Here is a 27,519-nt window from a genome sequence, read left to right on the forward strand (position 1 = left end):
CCAGAAGTCTGGAAAAAAAGGAAGGACCAAGGCTGCTGCTCCTCTTGGGATCTGCTGAACTGGAGACAGCGTCAATCCCCGGCCACACCCCGGTGCTCCAGATTCGGATTTCCCTCCATCCTGCTGCCTACACCAGGGACTAGAAGTCAGGGGTTGTTTCCCCCCCCCCCCGCCCGCCCGCCCGCCCGCCAGGAACTGGTGGCTGAGGCGCCATTGACCTCTTCTCCGCCTGAAGACCAAGGCTCCGGATTTCTGTTTTTATCGCAGAGGCTGAGAAACTGGATCCATCCTGATCCTGCAGGGGCAAACAAGCTGGTCTGAAAAGATCATGCCAAAAGAACAGTCTGAACTCCTCCAGGTTCTGCCCCAGGAGCAGCAGCAGCAGCAGCAGCAGCGCCACCCAGGGCCTTTGGGGTGGTCCACGGTCCGAGTGACTGTCCGGAGCCAGAGATCCCAGCCTGACACCTTTGCCCCACCGAGGGTTCTCTTGAGAAAGGGTTTGGTGGCCTTGGATATCCTGTGCCTCCTTGTCGGTGAGTGGGGCAGAGGGGTGGAGGCATTTCTCAGTACTACTGGCAGGCCACCGTTGTTGTGGGTGACGCCTGCGGGCCTGTGTGGAGACGGGGGGGGGGGGACACCTCTGCCTTGATCATAAATGGCCTCTGTGTGAAACCAGCAGGTATGGCTCTGGAAGTTGGGGAACCCCTCCCTTGTATTTGTGGCTGTTGGAAATGTGAAGCCCCGAATGCATCCTAAAATGCTGCTCCCTGTACGGAGGTGTGATGTATCACAGTGTGGTAATTTGCTAGTAGGTAAATGGAACGGTCTCTGTTCACCTCCTGATTATATTCCTTTAGATCAGAGATGGGGAAAGTTACTTTTCTGGACTTCATCTTCTAAGACTTAAAGTATGCCCCTTCCCCCCCCCCCCCCAAAAAAATCCCCCTGCTCTACATCAGTGGGAAGCGGGAACTGACTCTGCAAACCAATGCAGGAAAAGCATGAGCAACTAATCCTTCTCCTTGGTAATTAGTCTTGAAATGTGTCTGTCTGTGGCTTGATTAAGCAAGATCTAAGTTCTGGGCAGAATCATGGCTCTTCTCTAATTCTTCTGGATTCAGCTCAGCTGCAGGTATGCAATTGTTAAAACCTGCAACTATGCAGTGGTTAAACGTGTGTTGTCTGGTAGAACAGTACATGAACTCTTAGCTGGAGAGAGTTCGTTTCTAGCATTTTGCCTTGTTTGCTGCTTTTCTCTGCCTAAAGTAGCCAAAGTCTCCATTAGTGTCCCACTTCCTTCTGGATCCCTGGGTAGCTCAGGTGAGAGTATGACAGAAGGCGCTTGGCTGGCTGGGACCCTTCCGTTCCAGGTGACCCTGCATAAACATCCCAGGAAGGGGGTACAGTGACTGAGAAAGGATGGTATCAATCTTGCCATTCTTCTTGTGTTTCGTACTTCAGCTCCCATATCCTTTCTAAATTGGTTGTGCTACCGGGGGTGGGGAATGGGAGTAACAGACCCAAAACATGGGGAGGGCTGCCAGCTGCCCACCTTTATGATAGAACCTTTAACTCAGGTGGTTAAGGAATGCATTTTTAAAAAAAGACTTCAAAGGAACTCAGGTTTTTCTCATGGTTCTTGAGCAGAGGTGATCTTGTCTTGAGGGCAGGTGAAGAGGCTGAAATCGCAAATTATGCCCCTATCATGGCCATGCCTAGTCTCGGGACATCTTTATGGAAGGGTTGGCGGGAGGGAACCCTCACAGCTTCTCCTCCATCTTCTTGTTGGCATCCCTCATTGGGCATGTTTCCTTATCTTGAAGTTTAGAAGAAGTTGCCAGAGGGAATGAGGGAGGGTTAAATACTATACCCCCCTCCCTCTGGTCAGTCCTTTGCTGCTGCTGCCCCCAGCCCTGAACCTCCCTTGCTGTTAGTCAGGAATTAAGGGTTTCAGCACCCTGTGATGTTGAATGGTTACTGCGGTTTCTCTTCTCCCTCATATCCAGAGGCCTCAAGATGAGAATACAGTTAGTGGGCCAGCCAAAAAAAATAATTTCAAAGCAGTGTAATTAATTTAAAGCAATGCAACTTAATAAGAAATAAAACACACTGCATGACTAGAAAGTTATCTAGTTGTGTTCTCAGGCAGTGGATAGTAATCATCTTAAAAAAGCAGGCTGACCGAGAGATGGACAGATCTTATCACTGAGGCACAATCCAGAGAAGGGCCCCCTTTCTGCATTATGTGAGTCCCAGGGAAATCCACGCAAGGAGGAAATGGCATGAATGAAACATGGTGGGCTTGTCCCTGAGGGCATTAAAAGCCCACCTCTCTTCCCCCCCCCCCCAATGTTTCTTTGCTTCTGCTCAGGAGCAAACCTCACCTTTTGGTTACAGGGGAGGGACAAGGTTGGAGCGTTGACATTCAAGCCCAAGCTCCTGGGAAGTGAATTCAGCAACTGCCTTCTAACCATCCCAAGGCCCCGTCTGTGTGTTGCCCCAACCAACACATAGGCAAGGACTGACAAAATGTGGCCCTCCCGATGTCCTTGGACTTCAGGTCCCAGCATTCCTCACCATTGGCTGTACTGGTTATGACTGATGGGTGTCGTAGTTCAGCAACATCAGGGGGGACCACACTTTGCCAACCCTCGCACATTTTTGCCAGAAGGACTAGAAACCCACCTACTGTATTTGCTATTTGTAGTAGTTGTTTTCAAATTAAAGAAGTATGTCTAGCGGGGGTGGTGGTGGTGTAGTTCAATTCCATACCTCTGTTTCATGGTCTGAATGGGGAGGGTGCCTCCCTGCTCTACGTCAGGGTGAGCTCTAGCCCTCTTTGCATTGGGGGCCTGCCCCTTTGTACCCTGGTGACAGATTTAGGATATACATATTCCGTGAGGGAATTAGAAGGCAAGGGTGCTGGAGATGGTTAACAAGGAAACCCCGGGTTCAAATTAAGCCCAGGAGGCAGCAAACGTCAGTTCTGTCTCTTTAAACCATCCGCTATCAGGATTCCAGCAGGAAACAGCTTGGAAGGGAGGTGAAGAGAAGGGCAGGCGGGGCGCAGAGGCGGGAAGGGAAGTGGTGGAATATTGGGGACAGATGGAAAGCTAAGGCAGCTAAGATTGGAAACAGTTGCCTTGGGAAATAAGGAGGAAGCATGCACTAGGTGGGGTGCTGACCCACCTTCTGTGGCCACTGCTGCTTCGGGAAGGCAGTCCTGCAAGACACCCATTCATAAAATCCTCCAAGTGGTGGCCAGGACAGCTGGGTGTTTCTCGGAGGGTTGTCATTCTCAGAAAAAATAATAATAACTTCTCCCCAAGCTCTAAGTGGAAGCCATCCATTTCACTCTTCAGACCAAGCAGCCTCTTTATTTCCAGGCTCTGTTCTGCACATCAGGGGGGTGGGGGTGGGGGGTGGAGGCTTGTGGGTTTTTGTATCCTGAAAGGCGAGAACTGCAGTGGTCCTGGGAGCAGCTCCCCCCCTTTTCCTTCTTTTGTGACCTTAGATTGCCCATGTGTGAAGTTCAGGCTCAAAGTTACCCTCAAAAAGTTACAGGAAGTTACCCATACGCCTGCAGAGAAACTATTGTTTGTTTTAAAGTGTTTGCTTTGATGTAAAATCACACCAAAATTCAAAAGAGACAAAGAAAGCCAAGGGGGGGGGGAGGGGAGAGAAAGAGAGGTGGGGAAATGGAAGAAAAGAAAGGAATTGTTTTTAGGCCATCCTCGCCACTGGGTTGATATCAATTTGCACCAAGTTCAAAAAAGGCTGCCTCTCAGGGGGCCTCCATCTGTTAAAGGCAATCTGTTTCCAGTCATGCTGGTTAGCATTTTGATAATTAGGTAACTGTTATATAGTGACTTTCAAAGAGCTTTGTATCTATTATTTGTACGTAACTCTTGACACAGTGTTGTAAGGCAGGTTAGTTTTATTGTCCCCATATTTCCCTGAATGGGAGGCTGAGAGATCAAGATCGGGTCATTTCAGATTGCCTAATGAGCTCTTCATGGCAGAGGCGAGATTCATAACAGCTATGTGTGGATTTTGAGTCTGGCTGAATAGCTCAGTAAGTTGGGCACTTGGCTGCAGAGCCAGAAGCTGGGAGTTGAATGCCTTACTGTGTCCACTGGGAGAAGAGCCAGCCTGTGCATCCCTGGGTAAACCGCACAGTCCCCAAGGCTCCCCAGCAAACCACTTTTGGGTATTTCATATCTAGGAAGCCCTGGCAACAGTAGGTACGTTGGAATCGATGTCACATAATCAGTTAATAAAGACCTTGAAAGTCTGAGCACTCCGTTCAGCCCAAAGCCACGGCCTTGCGATCTACAACCTTGGTGGCTAATATCGGAAATGTGGCCCCACTGCTTTTGAAATGAAGCCAATCCTCTGTGCTCTGTTTTCCAGGGGGACACTAATGTTTCCTTCTTTTGCTATTACCTGTGATGATTGTCATCTTAGAACTGCAGAGCTAGAAGTGGACCCTACTAGAGATCATCGAGTCCAAACCCCCCCCCTTCTCAAAAGGCACAAACTACACCAAGGAAACAAGATTCTGCAAAATGGAGAGCTTAGGCAAATATAGCAGATTTTTTAAAAGGCTTGGGTGTTAACCTAGGATCCCTCAAAATGGTGTTGAGTAATCCTCTGTTACCAACATTTTTCTAGGATTACCCATGAATTTTTAAAGCTTTCTTCCTAATCTCAGGATCTGGAAGGCAGGAGAGTATGAAAGGAGAGAGATTCTTTAGAACCTGAATTCCTTGTTCAGCATCTAAGCTTGTCCTCCTAGGATGGCTGGTAGAATTTTCAAGTAGGGTTTAAGACATGCTTTGTTGGCTCCCAAAAGGCTGGAATGAGAGACTCAAGAGCCGGGCAATGAAGTCTGCAAGGCAGAACTGTGCTGTAGTAAGAAATGTGGGTCCTTAGGAGCCCCTTCTCGCTGATGGCTGTATGCTGTTCCTGGAAACAGCTTCTTCTCAATGCATTTTAGCAGTATATGAGGTCTTGCCATAAAAGGAGGAATATCTCAGGAATGGTTTCTAGAGGGGCTGCAAGTAGAGTTCATGCTTTGCTTGATTAGTCAGGCCACTTGAGGCTCCAGGGGGTATTGGTTTATTTTGGAGTTAAAGAGTTAAAAATGCTTCATATTGCTCCACTTTGTTCTAAGCATCTTTTTTGTTGTTTAATCGTTAAGTCGTGTCTGACTCTTCGTGACCCCATGGACCAGAGCACGCCAGGCCCTTCTGTCTTCCACTGCCTCCCGGAGTTGGGTCAAATTCATGTTGGTAGCTTCGGTGACACTGTCCAACCATCTCATCCTCTGTCGTCCCTTTCTCCTCTTGCCTTCACTCTTTCCCAACATCAGGGTCTGAATTGAATTCGCCCATTCCCATCCATTTTAGTTCACTGATGCGCAGGATGTCAATGTTTATTCTTGCCATCTCCTGTTTGACCACATCCAGCTTAACAAGGTTCATAGATCTTACATTCCAGGTTCCTATGCAGTACTTTTCTTTGCAGCATCGGACTTTCCTTTCATTTCCAGGTGCATCCGCAGCTGAGTGTCCTTTCGGCTTTGGCCCAACCACTTCATTAGCTCTGGAGCTACTTGTCCTCCGCTCTTCCTCAGTAGCATGTTGGACACCTTCTGACCTGAGGGGCTCATCTTCCAGTGTCATATCTTTTAGCCTATTGTTTCTGTTCATGGGTTTTCTTCGCAAAGATACTGGAGTGGCTTGCCAGTATCTTTGTTCCAGGTGGATCGTGTTTAGTCAGAACTCTGCACTATAACCTGTCCATCTTGGGTGTTCCTGCATGGTATAGCCCATAGCTTTTCTGAATTACTCAATCCCCTTTGCCACGACAAGGTAGCAATCTGTGAAGCGGTCTCAGCATCTTTGGGAAAGTTTTAATTAATGAAATTGCAAGTTTTTGTCTAAGTTTTGTCCCACTCTCTTGAAAACATTTTTTTTAAAACTGAGGTTTTGGTCGAGTGTGCGTTTATCTAAACATAAATGGTCAGTTGGTGGGGAAGCAGTCAGTCAGCCAACACATCTGTGTCAGATGTCGTTTAGGTGAGTGAAAGAAGGAAATGTATGCTAATCTGTTTCTAGACTTCCTGGGATATGATTGTCCTCCTTGGGAGGTGCATAGGCCCAGATAGAGTTTTGGACTTGTGAGTTCTCTGGTGTGACCATCTTCTTCTGTGCTGGCTTTTGGAGCTGCTGCCCAGCTCCTGGGCTTCTGATTCAAATCTTGATGGCATAGCTTAGGGGTGGCATAAATGCATTGGTAGCAACAGGTCCCTGGTTCAAATCCTGGCCATCTTTCACTTAAAAAGATTTGGATAGCAGAATTGGGAAGGAAACCTGGTGGGGAGAGGTGCTGGTAGTTAACAGCTTTCTGGTTCAGTATAAAGCAGCTTCTACTGTTTGCTTGTTTTACTTACTGGTTACATGTAGATCCTTCCTTTTCTCCAGGAAGCTCAAGGCTCACCGGTTGCCTGTGAGAATGACCCATTGAGATAAGGACAGACTGAGAGACAGAATGCCATCCCCAGGGTCACCCCTGTGATTTTCATGGTTCAGTCAGGATTAGGACCCAGATCTTGCAAGTCTCAGTCCAACACTCTAGTCATACAACACATTGTCTGATTCCCTACCCCACAACGTTAGTAAAAGCAGGGGTAGATGCTGGTTGATTCCAGGAAGTTACAGTGTGCCTGCTGGCATATTTAGCAAGAACTAGAACTTCCACAAGAGAGAAAGTTGGGACAGAGGGCAGGAGGGAGGGAGAACAAGGAAACAAAAGGCTATTTTTCCAGCAGAAAGTGTAAGATGGCTGTCTTCTCTTCCATGCTTAGCATGAAACGAAATAGGCTTTTTAAAAGAAGGACTGCTAGTGAAGCTGTAGCGGGATGACCAGCGTCTGCCTGCAACTGTCGGGCTTGGACTGGAGAGAAGTGGGTGGAAATGGAGGAGGAGAAGGCTCGGAGAAAGCTAGCTCTACTGGGAGCAGCTAAAACAATAATCCTGTTACCAGCATAAATGATGCAGCACGGGCATACAAATGATTGTCTGGTTTTAGAATGAGTTTCTGCACACTGTTTTGTTGTTGTTCTTGTTGGAGCATTCTTTGATGGGTTTTTTTCCTGCTAATTGGAATGCGTTCTGCAATGTGTCATTGGCTGGTCTATTGAGGAGAGTTAGGTTTACATCTCTACATGACCATGGATCAATCGCGCTCTCTCTGTGTCTCTCTGTCTCTCTTGACTGGAGCTATTTCACAGGGTTATTATAAGTAGAATAGTGGGGGGGGGGGGAGTGGGCCACATCATCTGCCTAGAGCTCAGTGGACAGAAGGTGGACTGTAGCGCAAGCAGGAGCAGTGATAGGAGGGGGGAGAGAGAGAGAGAGTTGATTCTGACTTATGACAATCCTTTCCAAGATTTTTTTTTGGTAGACAATACACAGAAGTGACTTAGCTGGGACTGTGGCCAGTGGCCCAAGGCCACCCAGGCTGGCTCTTCTCCCAAAAGGCATAGTGAGGAAGCAAACCCCCCAGCCTCTGTCTCTGCAGCCAGAGCCTAAATCACAAAGCTATCCAGCCAATCATAGGAATTAAATAGATAATGCAGGTATCTCTGGCTAGCTGGAAGTCTTGTGCAGGCTGCCTTCCTGACTACCAGGACCTCTGGCTATGAGGACTAGAAATCTGCTCTCTTTTAAACAGATGCCAGATGGGTAGCGGTCTTAGGCTGTTGTAGCCAAATTCACAAAGACCCTTTTTGCACTTTTTTGGAAGGTGGGCCACAAAAGTTTATGCCACCTAGATCGTGTTGTTTTCTTCTTCTTCCAGACTCTCATAAGCTGAACGTTGACCCATTATAGTATTTTTCATTTTTCTTCTTCTGCACCTGGGTAGACCCGCAGTATATAGGCCCAGAGTATTGGTATTTATTTATTTATTTAAAATATTTTTGTCCCACCTTTCTTCTAAAAAAAGGAGCCAAGGCAGGTTACATAATTAAAAACATAAATTTAAAAGCCAAAAATGGCAAATCATTCAAATATTAACAAAGAATTAATAATATTCTATTCAAAATATAATTTCAGTAAAAGCATTACGATAAACAGATTTAGAAGGAACAAAATAGAAACCATCCCATTTTATTGTCTCCTAGAGATAATATCTACCTTTCTGCTATTGCTGTAAACAGAAAATGGATGCATTCAGCTGGAGAGGTACAAGGTTTAGCCTCTTAACCGGCAGCAGCTTTCTAGGCAACCAAGCGCCTTCAGCCTAAGGAGCCTAGATGGCCGGGCAGCTTTTATTGTAGTACCATTGGGTTGTCTCTACCAGGCAGCAAGGCAGCCCAGCCGACTCTAGGAGACCAATGGGGCTCCTGGATTATAATGTGTGTTATTTATCTTCTCAGCGGAGCCCCCCTGTTCATTGTGCTGGGATGTAGAGAGGAGAACCTCCTGGTAGATTGCACCCTATCTTAATCTGTGTTTGGAAGGGTGTTTGTATTTTTCCCCTTCAGGCCCCAAAATGTCTGACCTCTTCCCGGAGGCAGAGGGCTACAGGAACAGTGTCTTTCCCTGAAGGTCCCTGTCTCCAGGCTCAATATAAAACCAGGACCATATTTGTTCTAAAATTATGCCCTGCATGGGATTCTCTTGTGTGCCAGCTTGGAATCTGGAATAGATCCTTCATAAACATTACAAAGATAGAAAAAGATAGTGTACTTGGTGTTCCAACATGCATCAGATGAATACAGGGACATTGGTTTTATGTTTCATAAGGAAATAGACCCACGGTCAAAAAACTATGTTACCATGGGCAGCCCCTTAAAAGTCTGGGATATTACTCTAGCAGCCAATAATGGCCATTCACATGCTGCTGGGAAACATATACAGTGGTGCCTCGCTTAGCAATTGCCTCGTTTAACAATGTATTCGCTTAGCGATGAGGTTTTTGGAGCGATCTTGTGCTCCGTTTAGCGATGTTTCCTGTGGGGAAATTTCGCATAGCGATGTTCGGGACCTTGCTTCGCTTAGCAATGACAGTTTAGGTCCCCTGTTTCGCTTAGCGATGTCCGTTTTCGCTATTTTAAGTGTGTCTTAAAATGTTCAAAAACTGTTTTAAATGCTTGGAATCGTTAGTGCACCCTGTAAAACCTTTGCAAACTTAATTTGGCTTTGTTCTGAGTCAAACCTACAGTTCAATGCATTCCAATGGGGGGGGGGGAAATTAACCAAAAATTAACGAAGACTCAGAACAAAGCCAAATTAAGTTTGCAAAGGTTTTACAGGGTGCACTAACGATTCCAAGCATTTTAAACAGTTTTTGAACATTTTAAGACACTTTAAAAATAGCGAAAACGGACCTGTCAAAACCATTGAAATGCATTGAAACCTATTCAATGCATTCCAATGGGGGAACCGCATTTCGCTTAGCGATGTTTTTTATGGCAATTTTCGCTTAAGGACGGTAATCTGTTCCCATTGGAACGGATTATTTGGTTTTCAATGCAATCCTATGGGAAATGGTGTTTCGCTTAGCGATGTTTTCCCATAGCGATGTTTTTTTGGAACCAATTAACATCGCTAAGCGAGGCACCACTGTACTGTATAAATAACTCAAGGAGGCAGCCGCTCTTTCACAGAGGTGTCCTTCGCTGACTGGATTTCAGAACTAGATTGTTGGAGCTCTCATGACTCTCCTTTGGACTTGCACATTACTTCAATGTATAAATTCTATACACCACCACATCCACCATTTTAGAAATCTCTGTCATATTCCCTTTATCATTTTTGGGGGGGAGGGGGACTAAACAACCCCAAAGACTTTAGCTGTTCCAGTATCCATAAAATACTAAGTGCACAATAACTAGTAAACTCACATGTACATGTTTAATCTGAAGTAAGCACCATTGGGGGGTTGGTGGGGTGTACTTCCAGGTAATAACAAATCCAGAGCAGATGTTCCGGGTGGCAACGTCAGCCGGAGAATAAATAATGTGTTTATCCTATAGAGTTACAACAATTTGATACTGCTTTAATAACTGTGGCTCTGTCCCGCAGAATCCCCAGGGTTTTTTATTTGGGAAGGAGAGACATAGGATTCTTGGCTGTAGTTCAGGGGAGCAACCTAAAGCTCAGTCTAGGGGAAAAGGCTAACTCCCTCCACAGGCTACAGATCTCGGGATTCCTTAGGATGGAGCAATGGACTTTTAAAGTAATATCAACCTAAGGTGATGATGTGGTGTACATTACTGCTGGTCAACGTGAAAGGGCATGTTGTGTTCTTTTGAGGAGAAAAGCAGGGTATGAATGAATGAATGAATGAATGAATGAATGAATGAATGAATGAATGAATGAAAGGGTTGCCACTCACTTGCAGTCCATTACACTTAGGGGTGTGAGACATACAATTCTTGGTGTCCTGCTTCAAAGGTGCTTAGAGAATTAAGAGTCTTTTCCCTCCTGGTCTGTGTCAACGTTGCGTTGGCAACTCCTCGTAATCCTTGCAGAACTCCGCCAAGGGTTGGCAGAATGCAGAGGCAGGAAGCCTGTGCAGAAGAAGCTGGGGAGCAGAGGGAGCCACCCAAAGGCAAAAGCCGCTGTGGGCCAGTGTTTCGAGATGCAGAATCTGATTGATGGGTGTCTAGAAGGCAGCGGCTGGGCAGGCAATTGGGAGTTAAGAGTGGCCAGGTGATAAGAAGGCTGATTCACAGGCAGGAAAAGACTTGAGGCCAGATTCTGGTTGTTCCTCAAGTGATGGCCCAGGCTTCACGCAGAAAGATTTATAGCTAGAGAAGCCTAGGTCAGAAAGATCCAATGGAGAGGACCTTTCTGGAGCTGGAATGAGGACCCGGGGAATGGAAAGGCAAAGCCTCCCCTTTTCCCTCGTGGCTCATGTCAAGAAGCAACAGCACCCATTGTAGAAATTCGTTGTTTTTAGTCACTGCCTCCTCGGATCCCCTCCCATGTTCCTCTGCTCTCGGAGGCACCCGCCGTTCCTTCCACCAGGGAGACGGCACTGCAGGCTGAGTCTTGCTCCTCTGGGCGTTGCTGTGGGAGGGGGCCTGGGCAGGCCTTGGCCTGTTTCCGTGGACCAGAAGCAACGCCCTGCAGAGCGGGGCCAGCCCAGGGGAGAGTCACTCCCGGCCCCTTTTGCCCCAAAGTCATTTAGCAAAAGAGCAAGAGCTGAGCCGCTCCTGCAGGACTGGCAAGATGGATCGCTGTTGAGCTTTTGCTCATGCTGCAGTAAATCTGCTTCTCTTAAAGGCGCTGCATAATTCTTTGTGCTTGTGCTGCAACAGGCTTATAGGGTTACCCCCCCCTTCAAAAACAGCTTCGTGTGGGTGCTTGAACAGTGCAGGTGCAACAGGAGGGATGAAACTAGGCAGGCCTGGCATGAGAGCTTGCAGGTCAGTTCAAGTCAAGTCAGGATTTGCTGCCAATATCCTCCTGCAATGGTGGCAAGAAAAGTGTGTGTGGATAGCATTGTTGCCGGGTATCCTGGAAGCCCTGGCACTGGCTCACCGTGTGTGTGTGTGTGTGTGTGGAGCCTGGATCCTGGCGTGTCCCTCTGCCAGCCCCACTGCTGATCCGGATTGCCACACCTGAGCTTTTGGCTCTGGGCAGCTGGCCAAGGAAGGCAGCAGGAATGCCTCGAAGCCGCCAGGAGCTGTTTATAGTAATAGCCCTCTTGAACCTCTGGGGAATATCCGCATGCATGGGAGGGCTGGGGCACCAAATAAGGTGAGCCGGGTGGTGGTAGCTGCTCCCCCCCCCCCGGGGGCTATTGTGGGAACTTGGAAAGTTTGTGAGGAACTGGAAAGTAAGACTGACTCTCTCTCTCTCTCTCCCCCCCCCCCTCTCTCACACACAAACTCTTCTATAATGCCTAGCAGTCTGATGCATCTCAGAAATAGTCATCATAAATACAAGAAAGATGAGAATAGCATTGAGAGGTTATCTTGCCTGCACAGTTGAGTGAGGTACCATTCCTCCACACTCCATCTGTGTGTTTTCTAAAGCAGAGGTCCCCAACACACACCCCAGATGCACTCACCCCCGCAGAGCTGATTTGCGCATGCACGTGCACTCCAGCGTGCCCGTGCAAACACCACGCCACCATTTGCGCATGTGCACGAGTGCCCGCATGCGCATGAGCGTAGGGAGTGCCCTGCCTTCCCCAGCCGGTCTGCGGGGTGACAAAGATGGGGGACCCCTGTTCCAAAGGATTTGTGGACCTTGTAAGGCTGCCCACAAACCGCACAGCTGGACACAGATAAACAAATGCACGCTTCTCTCAGGTCCTTCAATCCTGTGTATAAGCCCAAGTTGACTCGCTGCAGAAACTTTCTAGTTGCCTGTGAAGGAATGTGTGCTCTGTCAATGGAGGAACTAACTCCTCAAAGTGGCCAAGGTCCAGCGTTGCTTGCTTTATGCACTGTATATATAGCCTTATTCCTGTCTGTTCCTCCCAACTCCACATGTACAGCACTTCGTACTCTCCCTAAGCAAGGCCATGTGGCTGGTTTCCAGCAGATTCCAGTGGAAAACTGGAGCTTTCTCAAAGGTAGCTTGCAGAGAGGGAGGAAGGATGAGTTACTCGTATAAGGTGCATGAATGTGCTATATGCCAAGCTCAGCTGTTCCCCACCAGGCTTAAAGGGTTGACAGAGATGCCCTGATTGTCTTGCCCCAGCATGGCATTCTCCGCCTTGGTGGCTCCTCTGCTTCAGCTGTCCACGTAACTTGACCCAGTGAAGGTGCCTCTTGCATGGCTACAGAAGGCATCCACAGTCCTTTGGGGGCACCCTTACTTATTTATCCGTTCATTCACTTGTTTCCCAGAAGATGTGAAGCAGGGTTAGGCAGGCAGGTGGCAGGCAGATGGATATGCCCAGAGACACTCCTCTAAGCATCATAGCCACACACCACCCAGGTTTGAATCCACATCTTTGCTTTGCCGCTGTTCCATGTTGTTCTCCCATGTTGTTCAGTAGGACTCCACAGCCTGAAAATATTAAAAGAAAAAAGGCCAGAAAAAATAATTTTCACCCGGATTACCAGAACTGGCCACTAGAGGGAGCCAGAGATGGTCCTATGTATACTTGTTAGTGAAGAATACATAGCATGGTCTCTGGCACTGTCTAGTGGCCAGTTCTTTTAATGCATGTGAAAATAATTTTTCTGGGTTTTTTTCCTTTTACCCCTCCCCCCATATATAGTGTTCATTATTATCCATGGTTCTCAGTACCTATAGGGCCTTGGAACAAACCCTCAGTGGATATGGGGGTCCTCCTACTGAAGCATCAGTAGTGCATCAGCTGAGAAAACAGTTGGTGATGCATTGTAGGTTGGAAGCCATTGATTCTGTTGCACATGAATTCTAATGCAGAATTGGGAGCAGCTGCTTTTGGGGGGGGGGCGCAGCCCAGGATTTTCCCCCTAAGTCAGCATGCCTAGTATACAGCTTTCCTTCTCATGCCCTTGCCTGGTGGCATCAAAAGCAGACACTCCAAGGCTCACACATGAAAATAGCATTACTTAGTGACAGAAACAGATGAACTGAAATGTCTTGGGGGACGAAAGGATTTCAAACCAAAATGTTTGGGCTTTACAGCATTTTTTTCTTTAAAAAACCAACAATATTCCATCTTTTAGCATTAGATTGTGTTTTCTCCGGTGTTCCAGTGTATACAGAATCTGCCCCTGTGACTCACACTGTGGTTCGCAGGATCACTTGCAAAGGTTGTTCTGTGAAAACCACACATTACACTAAATGAGATCATGGAGGGAAAGTGGTCTGTCCACAGTGATCAGCTGTGGGAACAAATTGGAAACCTGCGGGCAATGTGACTCTGTTGTTTCCCAAGGCCCTGCAGTAGGTGGCAACCAGCATGGTGTTGTCAATAAAACATTCTGCTAGGATACAGGAGACCTGGGAAAATTTAGCTTAGTTATTCTACAGAGAGAAGAGCTCCTTTTTGGAACAGAATCCCACAGCCTTGCAAGTTCACTGGGCTGCCTATGAGGATCTGGAAATAGTAGTCCAAGCTTTGCTCTGCCAGCTATAAGAGACAGCACACAGATGCTGCCTAATGTGTTTTGTTGACGTGGAAAAAGTTACAGAGCTAATGAGTTTTGATAGCGCTTTTCCCACATGCATTCATGGGTGGATTAAGATTGTTTTCCGAAGTTTTCTCCCAGATTCCTCAGTGTTGCAAGGAGACCAGCCCTGGGTGTGGTAACTGGTAGATCCCTTAGGGTGAGGAGGAGGAGGAGAAGAAGGGGGAGATACATATGTGTGTGCGCGCGTGCAGGTGCGCGCATGCACGCACCAAGGCCCCAATGTTAGGTCAAATGACAGCCTGAGTGTCCCAAATAGCGTGTGCAGAAACAACCTCGCCTGAAACACCTTGCTCCACACCCCAGGGTTTTTGTGCCAGGTTTCGTATTCCACTCCTCATTATGTGGCAAGCGGATATCTCATGCCTATCTGAAGAAAATGGAAGGAAGACTTTTATGGGATGGGATAGTGGTTAGCTACCTGCAGCCATTTCTTCAGTTCCAGAGCAGAGGTGCAGCCTTTTGGCACTTTTCGGCTTAGGTTAAAAGGCCCACATCATCTTCACATTGTTGGCTCCCAGAAGCCATCCTAATGCAAACTCCACCATCCCCTGCTCTCACCCAGTCCTGACCCAGATGTGCTAGGGGAGGCCTGTGCTGGTATAGTGGCTTCAGCCAGCTGTGGGTCATACTCAAAGCAGCAAGGGGGAAATCTGTGGGGAACTCCAGATGTTGTGGAGTTCGGCTTCTGGTCCTCCCAACGCAATATGGCCAGTAGTCAGGGATGTACCGAATAGCTTATATGTGACCTGAAGTTGTGAGCCTAAAACAGCAAAGAGGAAAAAACTGCTGGACTAAAAAAAGATACAGAATAAAAAGAGGAGCTTAAAGAAGGTCCTTCAGTTGCAGCATGAGCACAGCTTTCCTGCAGCTTTGCAATGCCTAGAAGAAAAAGAAAATCTACAAATCAAATAGTATTTCGGTCTTCAGTCTTTTACTTTTTCCCATTTTGCAGGGAGGACATGATATCATGGGTGCTAGCCAGTTACTCCTGTGTATCATTGATCTTTAATGAAACTTACAGGAGCATTTTTCTCCTTTCACACGTGGAAGGGAAAGATACAGACCTGCTGCACCAACAATATTACTCCTACTTAGTTAGCACTATGGATGAAGAGAACATACTAACTAAAGAGGTGGCTGGCTTATGAGGGAGATATTTCTCTGAATTCCAGAAGACTGTCACTGCAAGTATGCGCTTGGAAAAAACTGGGATGTGAAATGCCTTTTGGTGCTTCATGTGACGCAAGCCTTATTGCAGTTTAAAATGGCACACAATGTGTACCTTTTCAAATCTCAGTAAGGCTTCCTGTGTAATCAGCCAGAGTTTGTCTGGCCGGTGGCTGTTTGGTGGTGGCTGGGAGCACAGTGGTGGCAGTACAGGTGTCTGGACACACACACACACACACACACACACACACACACACACACACACACACACACACACACACACACACACACACACACACACACACACCCCACCACCACCACCACCACCACTATTGGTGCTAACATGCTGCTTGGCCATTGCTGCCGCCATCCACCCACATGGAACACACTCATTAAAGCAGAAGTGTGTTTCATGCGGTTCTACTCCAGTTTGTAGATAACCCTCAGTAAGAAGCTCACTGTGGGTTATTTGCAAACATGTAACTCCTGCCAGAGATGCCCAAAATTTATCCTTAAAAGCTTGTGAAAGCAACAGCTTGAACCCATGTCTTCTGAATCATGGTAGAACGTTCTGTCCTCTATTCTACACTGGCTGTCACATTTTGCACGGGATATTAGCAAACTGAATGCTTCTTCTGATTCTTGGTGTTGGGATGGGGAAATGGGGGGGGGGAAAGCAAGATTCTGGTAGACCATCCATCAATGATGTAATATAAAAATCTAAACAATACATTTTCCTTTGCCTTGTCTAAAGGTTAATCAAGAAACTGCCAGCGACCGAATACATGGATTTGGCTGTGGGCAGTTTCCTCAACCTGTCCTTTATGAGAAAGCAAAGGATTTCTGTCACGTAAGTGATACAGCTCATCAGCGATGGCCTACCAGAGTCTGGAAAATAAATTCACTTCCCCTGCCCCTCCGTTGAGGAGCAGAGGAAGTGTTTAATTTGCCGATATCCTGATGTGGCTCATTTATTAAGCTACTTCACGATATAGGAAACGGAAGGAGCCAGACCAAAGAGGGCTGCTTGAGCTCTCATATGCCATTTAAATGTGAGGATTGTATCAAATGGCATATTCCACTTCTGTCTGACCCCAAGTGACCCTGTTTAGTCCGCACCATCCTCTACCTAAATGACCAGTATAGCCGAGCCCTTAACCTTGTTTTGCTCCATCTTCCTCTTGCAGCCTCGATCCCATTCTTCATCTCTGAGCTTCGCCTCGTTTCCCCGGTGCGCCGCGGCTTCTTCTGCAACGACAGCAGCATCAGCTACCCAGTACAGCGCTCTGAGACCATTTCTGATCCGGTGCTCATTTCAGTGGGAATCCTGATCGCTTCTGTCGTGGTGAGTTTTATAGGGGGAAGAGGGTGGTTTTGCCCCTTTGGGATAGTGCACCCATTCTCCCCATTGGCCTGCAAAGCTACCTAGAGCTCAAGAGAGTCAAACCTAGAGGGGAAAAATCCCACGCCGAGCAGCCTAATCCAACCCCAACTGTTCACTTTTTAAGTCCCCCTAGCCAGAGGAGGGATTTGGGGAGGTTTTGATCCCCAAAAGGAACTTTTTCAGCTCAGCTGTCCATCATAATGCCATCTATGTCTCAGTGCCATCTGTTGGGTTCTTATGTGAAATCCATACACTTCACTGAGTCTCTGCCTCTGCGCTTATTCCTTGTAAGACTTCCTTTCTAAGGAGCTAAGCCTGACTCGGGGTCTCCCTTTTTCCTTCCACCCTGAAACATTTTGTCCTGGTTAGTCTGTAAACGATTTTCAGTCAAAGGGCAGCCATGGCCCCTGACTCCTTAAGGTGAATCTTTCCCCCGCCCCCTTTCCATTTGCTCATGAAGGAACAACTCCCTGGTTTGTGGGTTGTGAGGCTGGGAAGTTCTGGGAGTTGTAGTCCCCCAAAATAACTTGTCCAGACTCAAATTGGAAAGCCACCGCCCTCCATGAAGCAGCAAGCCTCTTCTCCCCCTGCAGGGTTGGGGTCACTTGAGGCCACCTTCTCTGTCCTCTCTCCCTGTGCAGATCATCCTAGGTGAAAGCTTCCGAGTGTACAACCTTTCCTACCCTTCCCGCTCCATCGTCTCCAACCCGTACGTGGCTGCTCTCTACAAGGAGATCGGCACTTTCCTCTTTGGCTGCATTGTGGGCCAGTCCCTCACCAACATGGCCAAGCTTGCGGTGGGTCGCCTCCGGCCTCACTTCCTGGCCGCCTGTCGGCCGGACCCCGCTCGCATCAACTGCTCTGCCGGTTATGTGGAGGACTACGTCTGCACTGGGGTTGCCTCGGAGGTGAAAGAAGCCAGGTGTGTACTGGTGAACCCCCACCCTTGGAGAAGCGCAGAGATTTTCATACCCAATGCCCTTTGCTGGACTGAGAGGAGGGAGAAATTTAATGCATGAAAAATAGCGAAGGTGGGTTGTTTCAGACAGAAGCCATCGTCCCTAGGTTTGGGAAAGGGTCAGTGCTGGCTTGGAGGACACCTGGGAGGACATCGTCCCAGGAAAGCGATTTCTCCCCACCTCAGAAGGAGTCACCCTGTGTCTGCAGCACACTAGCCAGCCACGCTGGAAGAGGCTGGTCAGCGGTGAGCTGCTTAGAGAAGAAAGTGACCTTATGGTCCCGAGATGCTATTGCAGGGCCAGCGCAAGCTTAGCTAAGCGGCCCTATTGAGTAGAAATTTGTGGGAGGAGAGCAACAGAGAACAGCTGCCCACTGTGCAATAAGGGCATGAATCTCACAGGGGAAGAATCTGCCATGACACCGTTCAGCTGCTGTCAGTCCCACATTTCTTGCCAACAAGATGGAAAGCAGGACCCGTGCCAGCCAAAACGTCTTGGCTTGAGTTACTATTGTAGCAGTTACGATGTTTCACCTAAGATTCAGCTGAAATTTATGGTTTTCATTTCTTCTTTCATTCCTTCTATCTAAAGCTGAGTTAGGAGAAAATGTGGCACTTCAGGTGTTGGCTTACAACTCTTCGTCATTCCTCATCCAAGGTTGATGGGAGTTGCAGTCCGGAAGCATCTGGAGTGCCAGAGTTTCTCCACTTCTGTTCTGGATCGTGACCAGGAAGGCTTGGTCATTATATTCTGTCACCTAGCCTTTCCCCCAACTTGGCACCCTCTGTAATGCCCTTAATCCTGACCATTCCTGGCCAGAATATTTTCTCCCCGTTGAGACATGCGACAGAGATTTCTGCAGGTGGGCTGTCAGCTAGGTGAGGTTCTTACTCCTGACTAGCAGACAGAAGGAGGAAAGGAAGGAAAGACAGACTGGGTGTATGGATAAGAAAGATCAAAACTCAGCCTTCATTAGAGAACAGTGTTCCTCTTATGTTTGTGGGATTTTGCCACTAGTCCCCCTTGATCTGACTTCCGTCCTACTCAGCCCTTTTCTCCACACAGCTACACCAAGGCATGCCTATCAGGAATCCTAGCATCTAGATCCCACATCTGAGCCCATTCTTTGTCAACCTTGGTGTCCTCCAAGTCTGCTGGACTTACAAATCCAGTATGCCTGGAAAGGCACCACCAGTATGTTCTAGGCAGACTGAATCTTCTCCCTGGAGTCTTATCCCTAGTGAAAGTTGAAGGCACCTAGCCTTCGTGAAATGAATATCAGGAATTTAAGGAAATATTTTCCATAATTCCAGCAATACTTTAATGGGACTTCCACTCTCTCTGGGCCACACATTGTTCTGCCACAGTGGAGCAAGGAGTATCTAAGGGAAACCAGCGTAGGCTGCAAGGACTGTGTGAGCAACTTCTTCTGAGACAATAGCCTTCCGTTTGCCATGCTCAGTTCATACCAAACACATCCTTTTCTCTTCTAGGAAGTCTTTTTACTCCGGCCATGCCTCCTTTGCCATGTATACCATGATGTACCTGGTGGTAAGTCTCTTGGGTTCAAGTTTACAAAAGAAAGATCGGCAAGGTTTCCCCTCATGTATCTGGCCATTTTGTAAGCCATGTAAACAGCTGTAAGGAATGGTCCTTGACAGGCAGTCCACTCCAGGGAGGCAGGCACATGTCACGAGCATGAACTACCCGCCGCCGCACCGCTTGCCATTGGCAGTGGTCGTCCCCATGCAAATGACAAGAGCCTGTGGTGCCATGTCGCTGGCTCTGCAAAGGGGATGATGATGTGGAGTAGATTCCATACAGCTGAGCTTCGTTTTGTCCACTGGAATGTATGAAAGAGGCCCAAGTGCCTTACCTAGCAGCATGGACATGAGTAGAAAGCGTGATCTGGAAGCAAATTTTAAGAAAAAATCCTGCCAAGCTGTAGGAGCAACTCTGTGGAAAGTCAGCAGTGCCTTAAAAACAAACAAACAACCTTCTCCTTAGTTAAATTTTTGTGTTAGGGTGGTGTGCCATCAAGTTGCTCCTGACTTAAGGTGACCCTATGAATCAAGGGCCTCTGAAGGATCCTGTCCTTACCCATCCAGTTCAGGTCTAGCAGACTGAAATGTGTGCCTTCCTTTATTGAAACTATCTACAGTGGTGCCCCGCATAGCGAGGTTAATCCGTTCCAGATTAACCTTCGCTATGGGGAAACATCGCTATATGGAACGGAAAAGCCCATTGGCCCAAATGGGCCCAAAACTCACCGTTCTGCGATGTTTCCCCATAGCGGCAGCCATTTTCACGCCCTCGGTAAGCGAGGGCAGGGCGCGAAAACGCTGCGCGTGGCCATTTTGGGTCTTCCGGCGGCCATTTTGGAACCGCCGATCAGCTGATTTTAAAAAACGCAGTGTAAAGATCGGTAAGCGAAACGCTTACCAATCGTCGCTAAGCGATTTTTGCCCATTGGAACCATTGGTATGCCTTCGCATTAGCGATCCCAAAAAACGGATCGCTATGCGAATTCGTCGTTATACGGTGCGCTCGTTAAGCGAGGCACCACTGTATCTCCTATTCCTCTTTCCCCAGCACTATGGTCTTTTCCACTGAGTGCTGTCTTCTCACAATGTTCCCCAAAGTGTGATAGTCTCAATGAAATCACGTCTGCTTCTAAAGAGTTTCGCAGGTGATTTGACATAGAACCCACCGATTGGGCTTCCCTGGCATTCCATGATATCCATAAAGCTCTCCTACAACAGAACGTTAAGTTTTGCATTTCAGTTATGCTTCTAGACCAGCCTTTCCCAGATAGATATGATCGCTTCCATTATCCTCATTTCACTGGCTCTGTTAGGTGTGCTTGATGAAAAAAAAAATCATCCAACACATTTTAAGTTGTGGATCTCCAACACAGAACATGGTACCCTCACCAGGCTGTGATTCCCAAGGTGCTTTGGCTGAAATACGAAGCTGTCATCCCAATTTCACCTGTGAAATCTTAGAAGATATTTGTGGTGTGGGTGCGTGCGTGTGTTTTTCTTCCTTAATGCTTTGGGGGGCGGGGAAATGGAATGGGACTGGGTTAAACTGATATGAAGAGGAATCCAAGTGTTTTGGCTCCAGGTGCATTTCCAGCCCGCAGTCTGCAGACATTCCTTGGTACCTCCTCTTACTACTCTTTCCTGTTATGCAGTATGGAAGGTGCTGATTCTTATCTCTCTCCCAAGGGTTTGGGCAGGGCTTAATCATTGCTTTATGGCTGTGGAGCCTCTGACTCCATGAGCTTGACAAGGGCAGTCACAGTACAGTCTCAGTGGCTTCTGGGAATGTGCTTTGGGTGACACCAGCGCAAGACCACAATAACAACGAAGACTCTGCATTCACTTGGAGAGTTGGGTGTCTCTTCCTCAGCTTGGAAAAGGCACTTTTTTTGTTGTTGTTTCCAATTCCCAGAATTCCCTAGGCAGGATCTGTGTATCCAAGAATCTGATACACCCTGCTGAATTTACTGTTGTATATTTAGCAGAGGGCTTAGTTTGGCGTCCTAACAGCGCTTCTTCCCCCATATGTGTGTCCCCCCCCGCCCCAGAAGGTCTGGTGCCAAACTGCAGTTAAGAGGAGAAAAAGGGGGAGCAGGAGAGAGATTCAGATCCATTCTGGTGGGTCAGTTTCCCTAAAGCCCTTGGGGGTCTGTAAAGGAGCTCCACCCCGTCTGCTTTTATGAAATAACGACTCAAAAAAAGGTAGCACAGCCTTGGGGCGAGCGTGCCAAGGGTTAAGCATGGCTTGACCAGGGAGTTCATTGCAAAAGGCAAGATCTGAAGTGAAGATTTCCTGGTTCACAGCTCACGTCACCTCTTCGTGTGTATGATATGCGAGCCCTCAAGACCTTGACACACACATCTAGGAAATAAATATGCACATGCAAGTCTGGCGGGGAATAACAGGAGTAGCCAAACAGGGTCCCCCCCCCCCAGATGTTGTCCCTGGAGCGAGACTCCTGTCATTCCTTGCTGTGGTCAATGCTGGTTCAGGGTGAAAGGGGTTGTAGTTCAGTGCTCGTACCGGGAGCACCGCAGGTGGCCTGTCGCTGGATTAAAAGGAGTGCATCAACAAGCCAAATCCGCTATGCATTTAAGCGAGGCAGGCAATTATTTATTATCACATTTACATCCTGCCCTCCGGACTCAGGACAGTGTATATGGGAGCTATCCCCATTTTATTCCAAGCCCAGCACTGTAAGGTTGGGTTTGACTGACTGCTGCTGACTGGCCCCAAGATCACCTAGTGGGTTTTTTTTGGGGGGGGGAGTGCAGATTTGAACCTAGACCTCCCTCTTCTAAATCTGGCCCCACATTTTACTGCCATTTTGGCTCTCATTCTTCTTTCCTTTGGAGTTTACACTTCTATAAAATCCTTAGTCTTTAAGCTGCCGCACCGACAGCTGGTGCGGTGCAAAGGATGGAGCGCTGGAGACTTCAGAGCCATGAGTTCAAACCCCAGCTTTGATTCCCTGAGAGCAAGGCGGCAAATGGTAAGCCACTCCTTGAACGTTTCACATCCTTTGAAAAGCCTATTAGGGTCATCACAAGTTGGAAGCCACTGGGTCAGCACGTAACAAGCGAAGCTTCTAGGCAGTGGTGGCGGCTAAGTATCAAAACTGCAACCAGTGTTCCCAGAATTTTCCAGCCACCAATATTGGTTGGAGAATTCTGGGAAGTGCAGTCTCCCCCACACAAACAAACAAACAAACAAACAAACAAAGAGAAACCTCTTTCCAAACCCCAGTGTACCTTACTAAACAGGAATCCACAGAATTGCATTAGGAACTGTAGGGAACTGCTGGTTGCTCCTCTCTGTGACCTCTCTGGGTCCTGTTTGGCCAAGATTTGGGTTTGGGAGGCTCAGATCCCTGCAGAGCTCCTGTTCACTTACCCATGTCTTTGCCCTTTTCCCCCCCTTCCAGTTTTACCTGCAGGCGAGGTTCACTTGGAAGGGTGCTCGCCTACTGCGCCCACTGGTCCAGTTTGTCCTGTTGATGGTGGCCATGTACACGGGGCTCACCCGCATCTCAGACTATCGGCACCATCCGTCTGATGTGATCGTGGGGCTGCTGCAAGGGGCGCTGGTGGCCTACTGGGTGGTAAGTTACAATCTCCACCACCCCATTCTCCAGCTTGACATACTGTCCCCAATCCTCTGTCACTTGGTGGGAGCTCAGTAACTTTTTGGTCTGTGTCAGCATATATGAGAGAGAGAGAGAGAGATCTACACAGTTTCTTACTGGACTGCTTCATGCTTTTAATCCCAGTTCTGGAAGCCAAGCAAAACATTTTCTTTGCCCTTTAGTTAGGGGACTGGACTGTTGGCTATACATATTCTAACTTTTTTTGTTGTTGCAAAAGAAGGTGGGTAATATCTTTCTGTGGAATTTTTGTCTTGGAGATAGATGCACAAAATTAAAATTCAGTGCCCAAGTGACCCCTCTTCTATGACAAGAAAAGTTGGATCCTAAACCCTGCATAAATTGTGCACGCTAAGTACATTTCCATCATTTCCCTTTATTTTTGCACATTTTATTCCTCTAGAGCAGTGGTCCCTAACCTTGGTTAACCCAGGCGTTCTTGGACTGCAGCTCTCAGAAATTCAGGCCAGCACAGCTAGTGGTGAAGGCTTCTGAGAGCTGCAGTCCAAGAAGACTTTGGGTTACCCAAGGTTGGGAACCACTGATCTAGTGATAAGGAGGGATAAGATGCTGAAGCCTTTCTTGCCCCCTTTCCCAGGACCTCTTGCCCAAGATTTTGGCAGGCTCTTACCTGCATATTTCCAGGCATACAGGGAGGACTTGAAAGCTGCTTCAAAGAATCAAGCTGGGATTCATGGAAGATCTGCGTTAATTCCGCTACTAGTCCCATTTGTGTCACTCTTCCATGCTCATACATGGAGGCACATCCCAAATAGTAACTTTTTCCAGGTGCAGTGATTTCACCAGGGTTTAGGAACATGTAATGTCCTAGACTTCAGTGCTCATCAGTTCTAGCCAACAGAGCCCAGGGTAAGACACTGGGAGACCTGCCCATCACAGATCTGTCACATCCCCTGGTCTGAGTCACTGATTGTCATCACCTCCTGTGGCCATGAACCGTCTAAGTTTGTTATGTCTCAAACAGAACTCAGTGAAGTTAAGTTTGTGGACTGCAGGTCTCAGAATCCTTACACACACCCCCCCCGGAAGTGTGTCCCATAACCATATTAGCTCTGAGTTTCTGGAAGTCATTCCCAAGGGGGCGGGGAGGGGGGGGAACAAGCTAACCTTTTTCTCTTTCTGTAAGTCATAAATCTTCAACCAGTGGTGTTTCTTTGACTAAACTCTGTGTGAGGTCTGTTCTGTTGCAAGAGAGGAAGGCAAACAACAACACCGACAGCCTCTGATTGCTGCCATTCGTAATTCTGTAAACTTCTTTCACATTCTCCCCTTTTTTTGTTGTCCTCTCCTCTCCCCACTGCTCCATTAAAATGCCTCAGCAGAAGGTATTCAACACATTGACTCATCTTGGCTGTCTTTGCCTACTTTTCTGTGGCGTAGAGCAATACGAAGGCCTTGGCCATCATGATGTGGGTTGAGCAGGGAGGGTTGAGTTAATAGATGACCGAGAAAGTTACGCTCTTGCAGAGGTGAGCAACAAAAGTGGGGTTTGGTGCAAGCCGCCAGGAAATAACTGAGGAAGCACACACCCTTGCCTGCATTGTGTACTGGCAGCTCGGAGGAAATCGTTCAGTTTCCTACCCTGGCCGTGGGATTCCAGCCCCACCCACACGGCCCAGGGTGTGTGTAGAACCCAGTGGGGCAGGACCAAGAGATTTCGTGCGGCTGCCCTCTGTTCGGACAACCTGAAGCCGGGAATAGAGTCTAGGAATCCAAGCTGTGGGTGGCCTTATCTGCCACTGTGATGGAGGAGCAGGTTCTGAACGGGAGTGGGCTATAAAGAGTTACGTTGTGCATGCGCTCAGTTCTGTATTGTTGTGGGAATGCTGCCATAAAGCATGTTTAAAATATCTTTCTTTTTTAAAAAAAATTAGACCATGTTTCATAAAATGCTAGCCATGGCAGTGGGGAGCAGTGTTTGGTTTCTTTAAATAGAATTAAAAGATAAAGTAATTCTATTATTTAAATAGAATTTAAAGAATATACGTATATATATTTTAAAAAAAATAAAAAGAAAGGAGCAGAATTTGGAAGCACCATTTGAAAAGTTAGAAAGAAACAGACCTCGGCACAGTTACTTTTAGGGATTGGGTGGTTGCAACAGCTGTCAGAATCCCACACCGTATTACAGGCTGTAGTCCCTCAAAGGTCGCTTTCCAAGCAATGCTGTGAAAGGGAGGGCCATTGCTCAGTTGCAGGGGAGAAGCGCCCTGGGCGTGAAGGACCTTTGGGGGTATGAGTTCATGTGTTCTTCTCTGAAGAAGCAGTAAGGTCCTAGGTGAGAGGGAGTAGGGGTTAATTTGCCATAGCAGATGGAGAAAGGCCCTTGGGTTGCAGAGTGTGTTTTGGATAGGCTCATTGGTCTATTGGTCCTGTTGATGGACTTCCGCGAGGCATCTTGTAACCATGGTAGAAACCAAATAGGACTTTGATCTGACCCAGCAGGGCTCTTCTGAATGGGTCCCAACTGCTAGGGCAGAAGGCACCAGGATAGTTCTCCAGCAGGAGTGTCCTTGCTTGTTGATAGGAGCCATCAAGTTGCTCCCAACCTATGGTGACCATATGAGCCAATGGCCTGTCATTAGCAGCCCTGCTTAGGTCTTGTGGCTTCCTTTGTAGAGTTGGCCCATCTCATGTTCCACTCTCCCCTTTGCCCACCACTTGGTCTTTCCTAAGGCATCTTGTCTACTCGTGGTGCATATGAAGTATAACAGCCTCAGTTTTCGCCATTTTAGCTTTGAGCAAGACAGAGTTCAGTCTTGATTTGTTCTAGAGCCCATTGATTTGCCTTTCTGGAAGTCCATGGTACTGTACCTGTAAAGGTCTCCTCCGACACTGCATTTCAAGGATGGAAATCCAAATGCATCTGAACACATATTTAGAGAAGAGATGGGGAACTGTTTTGGTGGAGGGGGAGGGATCAGCCCAGATTATGTAAAGCAGAGAGGGTCAACTTCAGATGTTGCTGGATTACAGCTCCCATCAGCCCTTGCCAGTATAGCCAGTGGTGAGAGGACTGATGGAAATTTCAATTCATCTACATTTGGAGAGTCTCAGGCTGCCCACCCTTGAGATAAAAGCTGTACACCCTGACATGGCCAGCTCCTTCAGCTCAGGAGGAACAGCTTTCCCTCTTCTCCATCCTTTTTATTTTGGATGTGTGTGTGTGTGTGTGTGTGTGTGTGTGTGTGTGAGAGAGAGAGAGAGAGATAGAGAGAGAGAGAGAGAGAGGCCAGGGAGAAGTGAAGCCAGATCCCCAATTCTGGAAGTTCCCTGTCTCCCTTGTAAAAGGGTTGGAGAGGACCAGGGGACCTCTCGGGGCCCAAATGCAGCAGTCTAACCAAGTAGGGTGTGGTGAACCCTCCTCGTATCAAATAGCGCGAGCTGAGAGAAAGAAGGAGAATAGGTTTCTTTGGGCCACCTTCTGCTCATCCGTGGCCAAGGTGATCTTTGGAGTGAAAACTGTCTGACTTGTGCCTCACACACAGTCTTGGCTGCTACAGTGCCTCGTATCTCAGTTGCTGTCAGCAGTATGAGTATCTCACCCACCCCTGTGAATCCACAAGCCGTCACTTTGGTGAGAGCCAACACTGAAAGACTTGGGTGTTTCTATCACAGCTGCAGTGACTCTTAAAATCTGGGCAGGTGGGGGAACAAGGGTAGATGGGCGGAGGCGACCTGGCCAGCATTCACACCTTTCTCTCTGTTTCCAGGCCTTCCATGTGTCCCACATGTTTCACTGCAAGCACCAACCTCGCGCCCGCCCTCCCGCCATCGCTTCCGACTCAGACTGCCACACCGATTGCTAGGGCGTGTGAAATGACTGTCGGGGGGGGCATGACCAAATGTGTGCCACTTGCTTGGCCTTTGAGGTCAAGGTCGACCCCTGTTTAGGCACCAGCTGGGGGTCTTTGCTTGCTCCCAGGGAGCCCCTTGGGAGGTTTGCTGACTGCTCTATGTCCACCTCTGGCACTGCACCCATGGCTGGCAACTTCCAGGAGGAGAAGAGATGGCATCTTTGCAACAACACCAAAGATTCCTCCATCTCACCCCCCTCCCCCTGCCCGGATGATACAGAGCGGTTTGGCTTCTGGATCTGGATGCCGTGAGCTCCCCTCCCCTTTTTCCTGATGAACTTCCCACCTTCAAAGAATGCCACATCCTCACCGCGGCTGCCAGTCTGGCTTTCTTCATCAACGGACGGTCGCAGAGGAAGCTCCAGAAGGAAATCCCATCCTTTTCAAATGATCATCATTGCTATTATTATTCGTCAGGAAGGACCTGCCCTTCCTTCTCATTCGTTATGGAAGGATCTCACGCTTGAAGTATTACGCACACAGGCTGCGTTGCCAGGAGAAAGATGGATATTGCAGAGAACTCATGGCTCACGGCTCTAGCAGCACATTTCTGCTGCAGAAAACACACACACACACACACACATGAAGGAATGAACCCTGTATTCTGCCGGTGGGGGTGGGAGTAAAATCACTAGAAAATCAATTGCAGAGGACCTGTGGATTTTGTGTACTGATGCTGCTGATGGGTTGCCAGTTACCTCCCACCTCTTCACCTCTCCCACCCCTCACCCAAAATGTGAATGTATTTTTTTTTAATATATAATAAAAGGTACTGACAATCA

General features: G+C 47.9%; 1 protein-coding gene across 1 annotated transcript; it reads left to right on the forward strand.

Annotated features, from left to right (window-relative positions):
- The first annotated feature begins 40 nt into the window (after positions 1–40).
- On the forward strand, positions 41–27,519 carry LOC110091305 (phospholipid phosphatase 3). Its single transcript, XM_020815378.3, has 6 exons — positions 41–533; positions 16,516–16,673; positions 17,354–17,634; positions 19,165–19,222; positions 22,641–22,817; positions 26,594–27,519. The coding sequence occupies exons 1-6, from the start codon at positions 329–331 to the stop codon at positions 26,687–26,689; spliced, it is 975 nt and encodes a 324-aa protein (XP_020671037.3). The 5' UTR covers positions 41–328; the 3' UTR covers positions 26,690–27,519.

Source organism: Pogona vitticeps, chromosome 2 (genome assembly GCF_051106095.1).
Source record: "Pogona vitticeps strain Pit_001003342236 chromosome 2, PviZW2.1, whole genome shotgun sequence".
Taxonomy (NCBI): Eukaryota; Metazoa; Chordata; class Lepidosauria; order Squamata; family Agamidae; genus Pogona; species Pogona vitticeps.